We start from the raw sequence: 15,598 nt of genomic DNA on the forward strand, positions 1-15,598 counted from the left end.
CTTCAGAAAAATTTTAAAGCCCTGCTTCTGCTATGAAATGACCAAATAAACAGTAGCTGGCTTTATCATGGCCAGTTAGATTAGGTGTTGAGGTGTATACAAATTAAAAAAAATGATGGTGACGGTTAGTCAAAACAGAGCGAGGCTCACAAGAAGTCTGTAACTAGTGACTGAAACAAGAAACATAATGGCTTTTGGACGAGTGCTGTTAGTATATGAATGTGTGTGTGATAAGGTTGTCTATAATGAAAAGGGACTCATTAATCCAGAAGGCTGCCTCAAGTCTTGGGTCGTTAGGTGAGCCCTAATGCACCTTGTCGTTATTTTTTTTGCTTCTTAGAAGTGAAAGTCATTAAAATAACAGAGATATTGAGGAGGTTGTGTGCTTGTTATTAATTTGTTTTCTAAATTGGGTTAGTTTTGATGTTTTTTTTTTAAAAAAAGCAACAAAACCTTATGCTTTAATTTGGCTCTGGGCTGTGATAGTTATCATCTGTGAATAGATGCTCCCATCCCTTATGGCCCGTGGTTCAAACAGGTTTGCCTGCATTGCCTTCAGCACGCACACACCATCAACTCTGCTTAGAAACCACAGCTATGATCAGAGCTCGTGTTTCAGGGACTCAGTAAATTTATTGCATGGGTCAGAGAAACCTTTTTTTTTTTTTTTGTGATGCGCAACTGCTTAGATGTATTCTGACAGGATGCAGAAGTTCCCTCATCAGATCTCAGGCTTGTGTTGTACTCGCTTACTTAGCGTCAAACTTGTCTCTGGATTTGAAATGAAGAAGAATTTTATGAAGTACAAGGGATCTTGAATTCATTTTCTTCTTCAGGATCTGTCTTGATCCTCGGTTGCCTGTTTCTGCAGGGTTCTTGGCATGTTGAGTTTGGTGTGTCACTGACAGAACGCTGGAGTTTCTGCTGTGGGCCGAGAGCAGCAGAGGAACCTCAGTCTGTCCTGTTGTGCTTATGTTCGGTTTCAATCTAATGTAACATTCCTACTCTTGTTTTATCCTTTTTGATGTTTGAAGATACGTAGAAGCTAGTGTGTATTATTCACTATTTCACCTTCCATCGGTTGGCTTTTCGCTTTGCTTGTAAGATGGCTTCAGTCTGGATCTGTTCAGAGCTGATTTGCCTGACAATTATTTTACTGAGCCTTTAACGTGACATGTATGCATCTTGCTTTTTTTTTTTTTTTTTTACTGTTATGCTCATGAGTGTTTTGATTATTTAATGTAGAATTTAAAAAACATTGTAATAATACAGAACTGCTGTCCTGGGCCTCCTCTGACCCCAGTAAGTGCAAGGGCTCCCCAGCAAGGCTGGAACAAGCTCATACAATGGCTAAGCAGTAAAGCTGAGTTTAGGAGGCAGGGCTCCTTGTTTTAGACTCCGTGCTTGAAATACAAGGTGTCGTTGCCTTCTGTGTTGTAATTAACGTGTTCTTTTTCAGATCCTTGCTGGGCATCTATAAACAGGGGGATTCTGATCTGTGACGAGTGCTGTAGTGTGCATCGAAGTTTGGGGCGTCATATCTCTCAAGTGAGACATCTCAAGCATACGCCATGGCCTCCAACTCTGCTGCAGGTATAAAGCCAAACTGTTTGTCTTCATTAAATATATTGGGTTTTAAAACATATTAAATGGAGTTTAAATTGCTAAGCCTTTGTTTGGAAGGGGCTAGTCCTTTTAAGCTTTCTTCTTTTAGTCTCTTCTTTCTCTTGTTTTGCTGTGATAGACCACTACACAGATTTATCTCTGCCTTTTTCATAGCTGTGGTTTGGAAGGTCACTTAAAACTTTTCAGACTTTTGCCACACACCTGCTTCAACCTATATTGTCAATATATAGCAAACCTCTCTACTGAAAAGAGCTGCTGTTAGGAAGAGTAGAGAATTTTGAGGGGGTTCTTATTACGTTCCACATAATAACCTCCTGGGCGTGGTTCTGGTATCGCAGTAGGTTATGGATGCGGGCACACAGAATATGAGTCTCTATTTGGCTTGGTGTCTGCTTGAAAATAATCAGGGGTACTTGATTAGTCAGTCTGTGCCACCGGCAACAAAATTTCTTTACTGCCTGTTTGTGTGCATTTTGGATTTCAGATGGTTGAAACACTGTATAACAATGGTGCTAACTCCATATGGGAACATTCCTTGCTGGACCCTGCCTCTGTTATGAGTGGAAGGCGCAAAGCGAGCCCACAAGATAAAGTGCAGTAAGTGGAAAATTACAGAATTTTTGGTTTCCTAGAAGTGTGATCATCTGACAGTGACAGGCAGCAAGGTAACCGTGGGAACCTGTGTTTATTTTGTTGCTGGAAGAGGAGTAAACTAGTTATTTGTTATTTATTTAAAAAAATAAATTCCAGTGATTAACTTTTTATAATTGATTGCAAAAATGGAAATATGTTGCTTGAATTCTTTAAGCTATTGATTGCTGACCTCTAGCTTTGAATAGTGAAGCCCTTCACTTGTACTTGAATAAGACGACTTTAAATTCTCGTGCCACGTGCCTCAGTTAACAATACTGATAATGAGATTGATGAATAAAAAAAAAAAGATTTTCATTACTGAATATGGCGCTTCATTTTAAAATGTAAATAACTGCATATAGTAAGTTGGCATAATTTTTAGTGCAGTGTTTAGGATATAACCTGTATTTTTTAGGAGCAGAGTCTGCATGTATTTTGATGTTTGTAACAAAAGCATGCTCCATGTAGTTAGACAATCTGCACTGGATTTTTTTTTTTTAATGAAAATCTTTTTCGGTGTCTAACTTTGCATATTTTCCATGCAAAGATCTAACACCGTCTTCACTTATGAGCTTTCCTTTTTCTAGAGTGTCTGTATTATTGTGAGAGCACTAATACTGATTTTCTTTACTTTCTATTGCCTGGGTTTCTCTTCACAGTCCCAATAAAGCGGAATTCATTAGAGCTAAATATCAAATGTTAGCATTTGTTCATCGCTTGCCGTGCCGTGAAGATGACAGTGTTACTGCCAAAGATCTTAGTAAGGTTGGTATGGTTTTTCTGGCAGTTTGCAGAAGCTTCAACTTGTGTGTAAAAGAGCAGTGAAATCCGACTGAATTAAATTATTTGCTTTTGACTTGATTACCGTTGCTGTCCTTCAGCACTATTACAGAAACAAACACAGCTGGCCTTCAGTTTGAAGCCACTTTTTTGGTGATATTTATGGATGCTGCGGAGATGTGAATGGTTGAGAGGCATCTCTTTGGGTTAACTCAGAGAAAAACATCTACACGAAACAACTGTAGCAAGAATTCTTGCATACCTGCTCCTAAAAGCATGGCTGAAAAAACAAACACTGAATCACAGTTATTGCTGCTGTATTAAGTACAATCCTGCTTCTTTTTCAGCAACTCCATTCCAGTGTAAGGACAGGAAATCTGGAGACGTGTTTGCGATTGCTTTCCTTAGGAGCTCAAGCCAACTTCTTTCATCCTGTATGCACACTTTTTTTTGTTATTTTGATATACAATCAATTCTTACAGTTCACAATACTTATACTGATTTCAGCTGATATGCATTGTGTTTGAATCTTCTACTCAGACCTCTTAAATAGGTGTTTTTCTCAAAAACTTGTAGGAGAAAGGCAACACCCCGCTCCATGTTGCTGCTAAGGCAGGACAGACTTTACAAGCGGAATTATTAGCAGTTTATGGTGCCGATCCTGGCACACAAGACTCCAATGGAAAAACTCCAGTTGACTATGCAAGGTAAAACGCTCTGACATACATAATGCTCTTGTATATTAACTGATGTTCATAACTCACATGAGAAGCCTGCTTCGGTATGTTTCTCGCCTGAAAATAATTTCACTGTTAAGAAGCGCTAAGGAGTACTTTTCCCAGAGAGAGCTAATGCATTTCCATCATTTCGTGGGTTCTTGAGACAACAGTTGTGATCTCGATGAAACAGGCTGTGCCAACCTAGCGGCTCGCAGAAAAGTATTCAAGGAGCAGACTTTCTGCAAGTTCAGCAAGCTGAGTAGACCCCAGGAGTGTGGATTAGGTAGGGAGTTGCTGTAGGAAAGGGCTGGACTGTGCAGCTGGGTCGGGAGCAGCACATGGAACCAGGCTTTTTGGTGACAGTGCGTGCATCCAGACACAGAACTGCACCCTCAGGAAAACCTTCCTCTAGAAAGGCTCTCGGCTTCGCGAGGGCAGACTGCATTCATGTCAAGAAAGATTAAAAGTGAATGTCTCTGCTGAGGCTTTGGGCAGCCGTGAGGCACTGCAAGGCTTGCAGCACAGCATGGAAGACTTTTTGTGTGTGCTTTTATGCAAAATTGGGCATCGCTGATCGACCAGAAGCTCCATGTTTGTGTACGTAAAACATCCTTCTTGCTCCGGTTCCTTTTGAACTGAAGCCATACGTGGAATCTGAAGACCGAATAAGTTCACTTTTTATAAGTTGCAGAATGTAGCATGCCAGAATATTTGTATTGCTTGGTGCTATTAATCCAATATGAAGTTGGGTGAGGTTACTGCACGAGCTCAGGAACTGTCTAGAAAATAGTAAAACCATGTGTTCAAAATAGCCTATGTAATCTGTGGTTTTCCTATGGCAAAGCAAAAGTTTTTAGAGTTTTCACTGACTTCTTTTGGAAAGTTCATAGAAGATGCGTGCATAATTTTTTGCCCACTGGAACATACTGTTGAAAATCCTGCTGTGAGTCTGCGCTGCCTCGATATACTCAAACATGAGCAGTGTTGAACAGTGGCGTGTACCAAATCTACTTCTCTGACCAGTTTTTAATTTTTTTGTGTGTCTCAAAATGAATAACTAACGTAACTTTGTATGTGTGTCTGTGTAAACCAGGCAAGGTGGGCATCATGAGCTGGCAGAGCGCCTGGTGGAAATTCAGTATGAGCTCACTGACAGGTTAGCTTTCTATCTCTGTGGCAGGAAACCAGGTAAGCAGAAAAAAAACTACACTCTGGAATGTTTTAGTGTTAACTGTAGGACAGTTCAAACTGTGGTATGTAGTGTTTGTGCCAATGTTGCCACACTTATATGCATTTCAGATATTCTAATTATATAAACTACACAGGAAGAACTGAAGAAAGTATAAGATGTAAGATTTGTGATCGTGCATTTAAGATTCAGATAAAGCTGCAGGATTTTAAGAATACCTAAATTGAAAATTAGATTCCTTTCTGGTTTTCCACAAAATGTATTCTATAAATGGAATACCTCCTGCAAGTGTGGAGAAGCCTACGTGTGAGATCAGACGAGAAGTTCAAAATGAGCCGGCAGGGCGCTCATGCAGCCCAGAAGGCCAACCGTGTCCTGGGATGTATCAAGAGGTGTAGCCAACAGGTCAAGAGGGGTGATTCTCCCCCTTTACTCTGCTCTTGTGAGACCCCACCTTGAACGCTGCATCCAGTTCTGATGTCCTCACCGTAACAGGGACGTGGATCTGCTGGAGCGGGCTCAGAGGAGGCCACAAAGATGATCCAGGGGCTGGAGCAGCTCCGCTACGAGGACAGGCTGCGGGAGCTGGGATTGTTCAGTCTGGAAAAGAGAAGACTTCGGGGGGACCTAACAGCTGCCTTCCAGTACCTGAAGGGAACCTACAGGAAGGCTGGGGAGGGACTTTTTACAAGAGTGTCCAGCGATAGGACAAGGGGAAATGGGTTTAAGTTGAAGGAGAATAGATTCAGATTAGATTTTAGAAAGAAATTCTTCAGTACGAGGGCGGCAAGACTTTGGAATAAATTGCCCAGAGACGTGGCTGCCCCCTCCCTGGAGGTGTTCAAGGCCAACCTGGATGGAGCCTTGAGTAGCCTGATCTCGTTGAGAGGCGTCCCTGCCCATGACAGGGAGGTTGGATCAGATGATCTCTAAGGTCCCTTCCAGCCTAGGCCAGTCTATGTTTATATGAGTCCTGCTTAAGGAGTGAATCGCAGGGAAAATACAGACTTTGTGAAATTTGAACAGTCTGCAGGAGATGTTGTAGAAACTCTTCTAAGTAGTTTCTTCTCATTGAAACGCAAAAGCAGGGGAGTGTTCAATTCAGTGGGTACCTTTTGAACTTAAACACACTTAAAAAACTTTACCCGTTAGCTGCAATAAAGGCACCTATATTAGAATTTAAATTTTTTTAATTAGAATTTTAATAGTTGATAAGCCTAAATTGGAATTTTTGATAACACCAAGAAATGGTGGTATGAACCTTCTTTTAAGACTTACTAACTTCCTATAATTGGAAATTGAATAGTTGCATGCAAGATAAATTACTCTGTTTGCCTGTTGTGTGTATTTGTGGATTTCTCATTACTGTGGGTTTCTCATTAGTGTGTATTTTAACTAATAAAACTGAATACCAGCTTTGTATCGTGACAACCCTGAAAAATGTCATCCAGTAAAAACCTATTAAAGTGCAATTTGTTTTCAACTCTAGAGCATAAAAATGGACAGCACTTTGTTATACCTCAGATGGCAGACAGGTAAGTTGCTGATTCCTTTGGCATGTCTGAAAACATCAGAATAAAACCCCCAATCTTTAAGTTTCCTTTCTGAAATGACTTTTAAGCTTGTTGTCATTCTAACTTATTAATGTGTGCCCCTGTCAATCTTGGAAGCTTTTTGTTTTGTTTTTTTCTCTAGGCAGACTGTTGTCATTTAAATAAAATCAGAATATTATGGAAGTGTCCTGTGTTAAAATGCAGGGGAAGGTGAGACAATTAAGGGAACGCACGTGTGCATTCCTGGGAAACATTTTTGTAAATAATGGAAGGACTAGTAGTGTTAATTTCCTGATACAGCATGTTGAAACTAATACTTTCAGAAAAAGCTGCATTTTTCTCTGAAAATATTTATAGTTTTGATCATATGAGTGCTTTTGGTTATGATCAATGAAATAATTTGTATAAAAGACCCAATATTAATCATAAGTCCCTGTCTTTCTTTTATTGCTGTGCAATTGGAAATAAGACGGCTGTGAGTAAACTATTGTTCAACTTATCGCTTGCAAAATTTCTGCTGTAATAAAATAAAAAATAGATAAACTATGTAATAGCTGATAAAATACTTAGTGTTAACATCTGTAATATTTTGAGATATGCTCTGTTGAGCTTCTGGATTAAGTCCTGTTTTTACTGAGTGTAAAACATTGTGCAGAGCAAGTGTCGTTGGCCTCATCACACAGAGGAGGAGGTTGACGTGCAGAGAAAACGACTCGGTCAGAGATGCGGCTCGGTCTGCAGAGCCGGCGCTACAGACTCGCCATTACCTCTGCCTGACATCTTCCACTGGTCTTTTTCTTTTTCTTTTTTTTCTTTATTGTCTCGGTGACTGCCTACACAAACTCTGTGAGGTCAGTTGATCTCACAGAGGTTTTATTTGAGCTTTTCCATCCTTGTGGGTCCGGGGGGTCTTCCCCTGAGTGATACAAGTATGGACTCAAAATTTGTCAGCTTCCCCATCTGTGGTTCTTAAGATAAATTCTACTGAACTGCAAAGCTTTCATCTTGTACCTCATGTTTAAGGCTGTGGACTAGTAGAAGGGACTATTTGCCGATGAGCACAGAATAATTTTAAGGATGGTCCTGTTGCTGTAGCCATCTGCCAGCCCGATCTCTCAGTCACTCACCTCCTGCATGATCCAGTGGAACAAGTCCTGTCTGTTTTATGTGGACTTGAGTTTTTTGGTCAGAAGGATCATATTGTTCAGATTCCTTACAGAAGGTGGTTTTGTTGCACTACAGCTTGCCTGCCTCTTGAGCTGTGAAATGGAGGTATTCATACTCCAAAGGTTTTAGGAGTTTCTTTGTTGTTTAGAAAAGCTTAAAATAGACTAATTGGTATATTAGCAATATTGGTAAGACCAGTGTGTTAAAAGCTATGTTAAAAATACCAAAAGGTTAAGGAGTTTCAAATAAAAGTGACATTTTAATCACTGAATTACTGAAACATAGAATTTATGTTTAAACAAGCCATTAAATGCTGCAGATGTAATGATCACTTTTTGTTTTCATAGCAGTCTAGATTTATCAGAACTCGCAAAAGCAGCTAAGAAGAAGCTTCAGTCTGTAAGTACAACTTCTTTGTCTACATGTGACAAGATCTGCACTTAATCTTTCAAGCTAGTTTCAGCTACTGTTAATTCCTGTGTAAATAAATGTCAGCTCTGTAGCGAGTTAAAAATCTGGGGGGGAAAAAAAAAAAGAAAAGAAGCAGAGATGAAGGCAAATCCGTGACAGAGAACAAATACTTGCTGCTCTTGTTTGGGATGATATCTCTAGGTCTGTCTAGATAGGAGAGGAAAAAAAGCTATTAGCCAGTAAGGAGGAAGTGTAGAACAGTATTTCTCGCTCTGTACCTAGCTGTCGGGCGGTCGTATGTGTCTGTTTGGCAGATTATTTTACTGTACAGGCTGAGAAACAAGCAATTATAGAGGCTGAAAAGCAGCCAAGCGAGCGCAGGGTTATGTTCTTATACTTTCTGTGCTATAGAGGTCTTAATTAGGTTTTGTTTATTTTCAAACTGTAATTACTCTCCTCTACCTTTAGCTAAGCAACCACTTATTTGAAGAGCTTGCCATGGATGTGTATGATGAAGTTGACAGGAGGGAAACAGATGCAGGTGAATGAAGCTTTCTGGAACATATATAAAAGAAATTTGAACTGTTACATTACATACAAGATGTTTGTGCAAGGCTATGTTCTGTTTAAATTACTTTCGTATTTGGTAACTACTGGTGATGGTAATTTTTGTCTTGCATTGTCTGGAGGTGATGTTAATTGCAAAAATAATGATTTTTTTTTTTTTTTTTTACAAATTAGAGAACCCTCCTGGTTTTCCACCCTCCTGGTGGAAAAATCCCTTCATTTGAATTCATTGTGCCTGTGTTTGAAATTGTGGTCTTTTGTTCTGTGACAACAAACACTGTCAAATCGCACAGGAATTTTTTATTTTTTTTGTCTCTTCCTTGAGCAGTTTGGCTTGCTACTCAGAATCATAGTACTCTCGTGACAGAGACCACAGTCGTCCCTTTTCTTCCTGTAAATCCTGAATATTCCTCAACCAGGAATCAGGTATGCAATCTTCTCACTGTTTTAACACTATTTTTATTTAATAGGCGAAGTATTCCACGTAAGATTGCTTTACTGTACTTCATTATTGTAAAAGAGTTGAATCTACTTGTAAAGACGTTAAAATAGTTTCTCATTTTCCATGCCCTGGGGTGTGAAGCTGGATAATTTAAATCACACTTTTTGCAATAAATGTAGTTGAACAATGAACTTGCTGTAAATGCTGTAGTCTTAGTTTTACCTGGGAACTCTGCTGTTTATGTAATACACGATCTACTTTTATTTTTTCCCCTGCTTTGTTCTGCAATTTAGGGAAGACAGAAACTGGCTCGATTTAATGCCCATGAATTTGCTACGCTAGTTATAGATATTTTGAGTGATGCCAAACGAAGACAGCAGGGGAATCCCCTCACTGGTTCAAAAGGTGAGTATGCTTTTGGCTGTGGGCTCTTCTTTGTGCTGCTCTTCAGTAATTTAATTGCTGCTATAGCCCCATGCAGAAGTGCTGTGTGAATGCCAGAAGAGATTGATACTGTTTTATACAAGATGAGAATTAAATCACATGGACAGCAGACTATGGGCAACGTGCATTAGGCCACCAAAACAGTGCCCAGGTACTGGAGGGTTTGTCTGTTAAGGCTCGTATTTGTAACACAGTTAATTCAAGTGGGGTGTGTGCTATTCAGAAACGTCTAGTTGTGATGGTCGTGACTTTTAGGACCATGTGGTAAAATTTTCCAGGACACTGGTGCAGAGTTTGAGAGCGGTGGTGCCTGTAGTTGGCAGCTAGGATCATGTCAGTGGTTTAGGTGCTGGCTGCCCTGTACATGCAGGTCTTCCCTGTAATTTAGGTGCTCTTGACCTTTTGCTGATTTGCCTAAAAATGCTTACTTTCTGTATTTCTTGATCATGATAGATCTCAAAGCCATAAAACTTTGATGTTTTGGCCATTAATAATCTGTACCTATTAGGTGGATCTAAATTAACTTTTCTGAACTGGGCTACTCAAATGATGATTTATTATGGCATGCCTTGTGTTGTCTCTCTGATTTAAAGTCTTTTCTGATTGTATTTTTTTTTAATTAAAGTATGCAATTCCATTTCTTCTTCACACTTACTAGTACATTCTTAAATGGTGTATGTTGATCTACAGAAAATGTGGAACTGATACTCAAATCAATCAGCAATCAACATAGTAGTGAAAGTCAGGATAATGACCAGCCCGATTATGACAGTGTTGCTTCAGATGAAGATACAGATTTGGAAACAAATGCAGCTAAATCAAACAGACAGAAGGTGGGTTTGAAATACTTCTACACACACCAAATCTATCTCCTTGTGAGGGGGTTTAACATACATAAATTTTCAGAAAATAGATATTTTTACTAATTTTCAAATTAATTTCAGAATCGTGTCTCAGGCTATGAATTTTAACAAAATTAAGTGTTGTGACTTAAGGAATTTTTGCAGTAAATAAAATACTCCTCTAGAACAGTAATGTCCACCGCTGTGCATATCTGAAGGTAAGCTATAGATCTAATTGCACAGGTGGACTAACTGGATCTGCCAAAACACTCTTAATCGTGGTATTAATACATGGCATTTCACAAACATTTGCCACTTCCTACTGAAGAAATATTTACAGCAGACCAGTAGTGCCTGAGTGTTTTAAACCACTCCTGAAAGTAATGCAGTGTGGTAAAAAAGAGGCAGTAAGCCCAGTAATTCTAGCTTAGTCTTTCCTGGTAACATGCAGACTGGATATTTAGTAATCTGTCTTTTGTGACTTCCCAGTTCTTTATTGCATAAATAATAAAAAAAAAAATCCTTATGAAAGAGTATTGTGTCACTGAAACCTGAGATAAGTGAGTTTGTGCATAGAGGAGCAAAGAATTGATTGACAAAACTTCTTTTATATTGGACTAAAATTATTTTCATGAATGAATCCTATTGATTCGAACCATGATTCCTTTAAAGTAAATATATGAAAAGCTGTTGAAATCTCATTGCCTTGTTTTCTTTGGTTAACGTCTTTCTTGGTGGTTTAAGTGTTTTTCTCGTGCTGTTCCTAGAGCCTGGATTCAGACTTGTCAGATGGACCAGTGACAGCCCAAGAATACATGCAAGTTAAAAACGCGTTGGTGGCTTCTGAGGTAAAGATTCAGCAGTTAATGAAAGTCAACATCAACTTGAGTGACGAGCTGAGAATCATGCAGAAAAAGGTAATGGGTACCGTAAAGTAACCCCTTCCTCTCTTGAGGTGTTTTAAGTTGAGCAGATAAAACTGCTGGAACTGAAGATTCTATAATCCTATATTGGGATAGTGAGAAAAATCAGCGAGTGTTCTGTACCAGGAGGCCAAGACTTACTTGTTTGCTTGCTTTTGAATGTGTAGCAGATAAAGGATGTAGTGGCAAACTCAGAGCTTTAAACGTTTGATGTGGATTTTGGCTAGATGAAGACAAGGTAGAGGTATCTCATGTACGACTTACTACATATAGATAGTGTTGTACAAAGAGAAAACTGAACATTTTTTGCTGAAATCCTGAATCTAAAGCTGGGAGCCAGGCCTTCTACTCCTTATATAAACCAGTAACAATTTGTTGAATGTTTTGCCAGCATTCTGATAAATAAAGATTTTTGTAGACTGAAGGAGAATTTATATCTGTGTTGAGTTTGCTATCCTTTCTGTCACACTAGCCTAGAAAGGGCTGCTTCTTCAGATTACTTCTTTACCTAGTGTTAAAAATCCTGCTTCCCAAATAGTGACAGTGCTGCAGGACTTGCGGGGTGTGCCGCAGGAAGCGCTCTCCCTGCGGAGAAAATTGCTGAAGCTGTGCTCCTGCAAAGGTGAAGTTGTGCTCAGAGCTTGTTCCCCCGTTGTTTTGGGGCAAAGAGGCTGATGTTTGGCGAGTGGTTGGAGATGCTGAGTTCTCCGGGCCTGAGGCCGGGCTAATTCAGCAGATTCAAATATCTTTGTTTGGTGCTATTCTTCTGTAAATAGTTGGGTTCAGCCTTTCAGGTCTGTTGGAATGGTGAATGCTGGGAGGAACCTAAGAGATCTTGGGGAATTTCCTCAGTCTTAGAGCCACTTGTACTGGTGAAGTGTTTCTCTGCATCAATTGAATTAACTTTTCACTTATTGAGATTCTTTAAACAGATATACTATATTTAGGGTAAAAAAAAAAATTAAAATCTTTAGGGCCTATGAATTAATGAGGGTTTAGTGTATTTGTGGTGTAGCAGAAGACAGATCATTGCTGTGCTGCAGCTGAGCTGCTTTTGAAAGATGGCATTACCAGGCCTCGCTTGCCTTGGAGCCAGTTTGCACTAATTCTGTGTCCTGATGACGTTCGTAGCTTTGGGGCTGCTTTAATTAGTGTTTAGTGGCTCTAGAGGGGCGAAGAGTTGGTAGAGCCACGTGGTGCTGCAGGATGGGACGAAGGGGTAATGGCTGCCTTAGTTCTGTGCTGCTGGGAAACTTGGTAAAATGTGGGAAATTCTCTGCTGGGTTGTTTGTGGCAAGACACCAATATATCTGTACTACTTCAGCAGGTCTCATTCAGCTGATGTCATTCAGGAGTCTCTTTTTTTTCTTTGTTTTCTAAGCAAGAGCTTAGATGGTCATAAACTGAAAAAAATTGTATTAACTTTATGGATCACTCTGGCCAACTGTGTATCTAATCTTTTGCATGGAAATTATTAAGCAAAAAAGGTTAATTAAAGAAGAGACAAAGCTACACGTGATGAATGCCACTTGAGAGTAGGTTCTTCCTAGATAAAAATTCCTAAATTAAAATAGTTCCATTACTTTAATTGTCATTCTGATGGAAAAAGGTAGGGCTTTTTATGCCTGCAGATTTTTTTAAGTGTTTGTATGTTGACTAAAAGTGCACCAAAAGCACATTTATAGAATGTGATTGAGGTTGGGAAGAAGGAGACTGTGAAGCTGGCCTATTTACTTGCTTCTGATGTCAAACTTTAAATGGGTAGCTTAGCTACAGGCTGATCCTCAGATCTTAAGACTTTCTGCATCTTATTACAAAGCACACACAAAGTGGGGACGAAAAGCGTAAACTGCCTTGACAGAAGTCTGCACGTTCGGTGTAGGGTTCTGGGAAGTGCTCTAGGCAAAACAGGGGTTTTTTTATAATGTCCTTGAAGGTTCATATGATGCAAAGTAAATGCAAGTAGTAAATATGCAATTTCCAGTTTAAAAGGCCATCAGCTCTTTGAAATATTATACTCGGCTATTGTTGGAGAATTGCTGACACAGACTTTTTTTACATCTTTTCTTTATGATGTGTTAATATAGCAAACTTACTCTAACTCCACCAAAACAAAAAGAATTGTTTCATTTTTACTATCCATCAAATGCACAAGAAAAGCTTTAAAATTATTTCTTGTTTGCTTCTTAGAAAGCAGTAGCTGTTACTTAATTTTCGTAAGCTAAACTCTCTTCTTGCTTTGCAGAGCAAGCTCTAGTTTTCTTTGCGCTGCTGCTGACGTCTGTGCTGTAGTTCTGGCGTTTTCAGATTTCGTGGGCCTTATGTTAAAGTCTGCTTTTAAGTTCTTGTGTTGACTGCTGATATGCATCACTTTGCTTGAAAAACTGTTTTGTTGGCAGTCCCTCCCCCTCAGCCTCACTGAATTACACAGTTCACGTGCCAGTACAGCCAGGCTGCAAGAAATGGATTGTGTGCTTTGCAACTACAACAGCCGATCTTAAGATCTCATTTTGCTTGCATCTTGGCAAAAAGTGCTGGAAATCAGCACGTAAATATTTCCAGATCTGGAACACAGATGTTTCTATGCTTGTACGAAGCAAGTCAAGTAGGTTTTGAAAAAGAAATCAAACCCCAGGTACTAGTAACTGGATTTCCTAGTCAGGCTGACGAGCGTGTGTTGTAGAGTCAGTTTGCTTTTGACGCTTGCTGTCAGAAAAACCAAGTCCCACTGCTAAACGTTTCTTTCAGCTTCAAACGCTACAGAGTGAAAACACGAACCTCAGAAGACAGGCTACAACCAATATATATCAGGTCCAAACTGGTTCTGAGTACCCAGACCCCACCAGCAATTCTTCTTTAAAGCGGCGACCGTCTGCACGGGGTAGCAGGCCCATGTCCATGTATGAGACTGGATCGGGCCAGAAACCCTACCTCCCTATGGGAGAGGTCACGTACCCAGAGGAGAGCATAACGAGACTGCAGCCCTTCCCTCCACATGTAAGTAAAACTGCTGATGCTTCTGCATTTCTTCTTATATTCAGCTTTTTTCTCTTCCAACTGTGCTCATTCACCAAAGCCACTCAACTCTCCACTTCCGAGGGAATTTGAGCTGTGCAAATTGTTCATGTTTGCTGTATTAACATGTCTGCAGGAGCTTGATATTTGGAAAAGTAAAAGCTGTAACGGTTCTGGAATATGTAAACTGGAGCTTTTGGCTTCTACTCAGCTCTTCCTTTTAACCAGAATATATATATACATATGCGTATATATATACATATATATATATGTATGCCAAATATCAATGTGTGGCTGCGTGAAAACCAGAAGGGGGGGAATAGCATTCCAAGGAGGTAGGTGAAGTTCATTAATTTCTTTCTCAAGATGCATAGGCATGTCCCACTTTGTGGTACTTCAGAACCACCTTTCAAAGATAAAATTGAACTTACATTTTCACTAGGCCAAGATTTATTTTTTTTATTGGGAGTTTGGAACTGGACGCTAAAGATGCCGTAGATATGTTAGTTGAACAAATTCTTCTGGTTTAGTATTTTCCTGTATGATGCGCTAATAATGGAGAGGGAGTTCTGCATTGGCAGCAAGGATTTTTCCCCTGACATGTTCACGCTTCAGATAAGTGACCCAACACACACTAGTACTTCCTACAGTTAATTTTTTATTGCATTTTTTTAGATTGTCCAATGGGCAGGAGCGAGGGACAGTATATTTTAGGCACATATTTAACATTTGTGGATTTGTTTCAGTATGTTTCCCTGTTGGTAGCACTATTTTGTGTTTCCTTCAAGATAGACAATTAAGCCTTTCAAAACGTCTTTGGAAATTAACTTTTTTTTTTTTTGTCTGGCGTGAGGGAGGGCAAACGTTCCATGCACATTGCACCAGGAAATTGGTGCAGAAATTTGTATACTGGGTTTTTACCTCACTTCAGTTAAATTAATATGAACTTCGAACTGGAAATCTGGATTTTAAATTGTATCGGCATGCTGATCCAAGGGCAGTTCTGGCAGCAAGAAATGTCAGAATTCTTTTGTATGTGGCAGAGTTTGCAAAACATGACAGTACTTTTTGTAGGTCTTTAGTTGTTTGGTTTGAAATTTGAATAGAAGCAGGAGTTCTGAAGCGTCACTGTGTTATGTGGAGTTAGTTAATTTGGTATTATGGTGAATGTATCTTATTTTCTGTGGAATTTAGCACCTCTGGGATATCAATACTAGAATTATCTTGAAGCAAACATGTTTTGAAAGAATTAAATCCACAAAGGCTTAGCCAAATCCTCAAAACCAT

The 15,598-nt window shown here is 39.5% G+C and overlaps 1 protein-coding gene across 1 annotated transcript in view; it reads left to right on the forward strand.

Annotated features, from left to right (window-relative positions):
• Window positions 1–1,459: 1,459 nt before the first annotated feature.
• Window positions 1,460–15,598, forward strand: part of GIT2 (G protein-coupled receptor kinase interacting ArfGAP 2) — a gene marked incomplete at its 5' end in the record, with an annotated part of 25,593 nt that continues 11,454 nt past the window's right edge. The window contains 14 exons of the mRNA XM_009875299.1: window positions 1,460–1,593; window positions 2,111–2,223; window positions 2,919–3,024; window positions 3,387–3,473; window positions 3,616–3,746; window positions 4,852–4,946; window positions 6,437–6,482; window positions 8,015–8,066; window positions 8,547–8,619; window positions 8,974–9,071; window positions 9,381–9,492; window positions 10,222–10,364; window positions 11,141–11,290; window positions 14,045–14,293. Of these exons, the coding sequence (XP_009873601.1) occupies window positions 1,460–1,593; window positions 2,111–2,223; window positions 2,919–3,024; window positions 3,387–3,473; window positions 3,616–3,746; window positions 4,852–4,946; window positions 6,437–6,482; window positions 8,015–8,066; window positions 8,547–8,619; window positions 8,974–9,071; window positions 9,381–9,492; window positions 10,222–10,364; window positions 11,141–11,290; window positions 14,045–14,293 (1,589 nt within the window). The remainder of the gene's footprint in view (window positions 1,594–2,110; window positions 2,224–2,918; window positions 3,025–3,386; window positions 3,474–3,615; window positions 3,747–4,851; window positions 4,947–6,436; window positions 6,483–8,014; window positions 8,067–8,546; window positions 8,620–8,973; window positions 9,072–9,380; window positions 9,493–10,221; window positions 10,365–11,140; window positions 11,291–14,044; window positions 14,294–15,598) is intronic.

This window comes from Apaloderma vittatum, unplaced genomic scaffold (genome assembly GCF_000703405.1).
Source record: "Apaloderma vittatum isolate BGI_N311 unplaced genomic scaffold, ASM70340v1 scaffold23828, whole genome shotgun sequence".
Classification (NCBI taxonomy): domain Eukaryota; kingdom Metazoa; phylum Chordata; class Aves; order Trogoniformes; family Trogonidae; genus Apaloderma; species Apaloderma vittatum.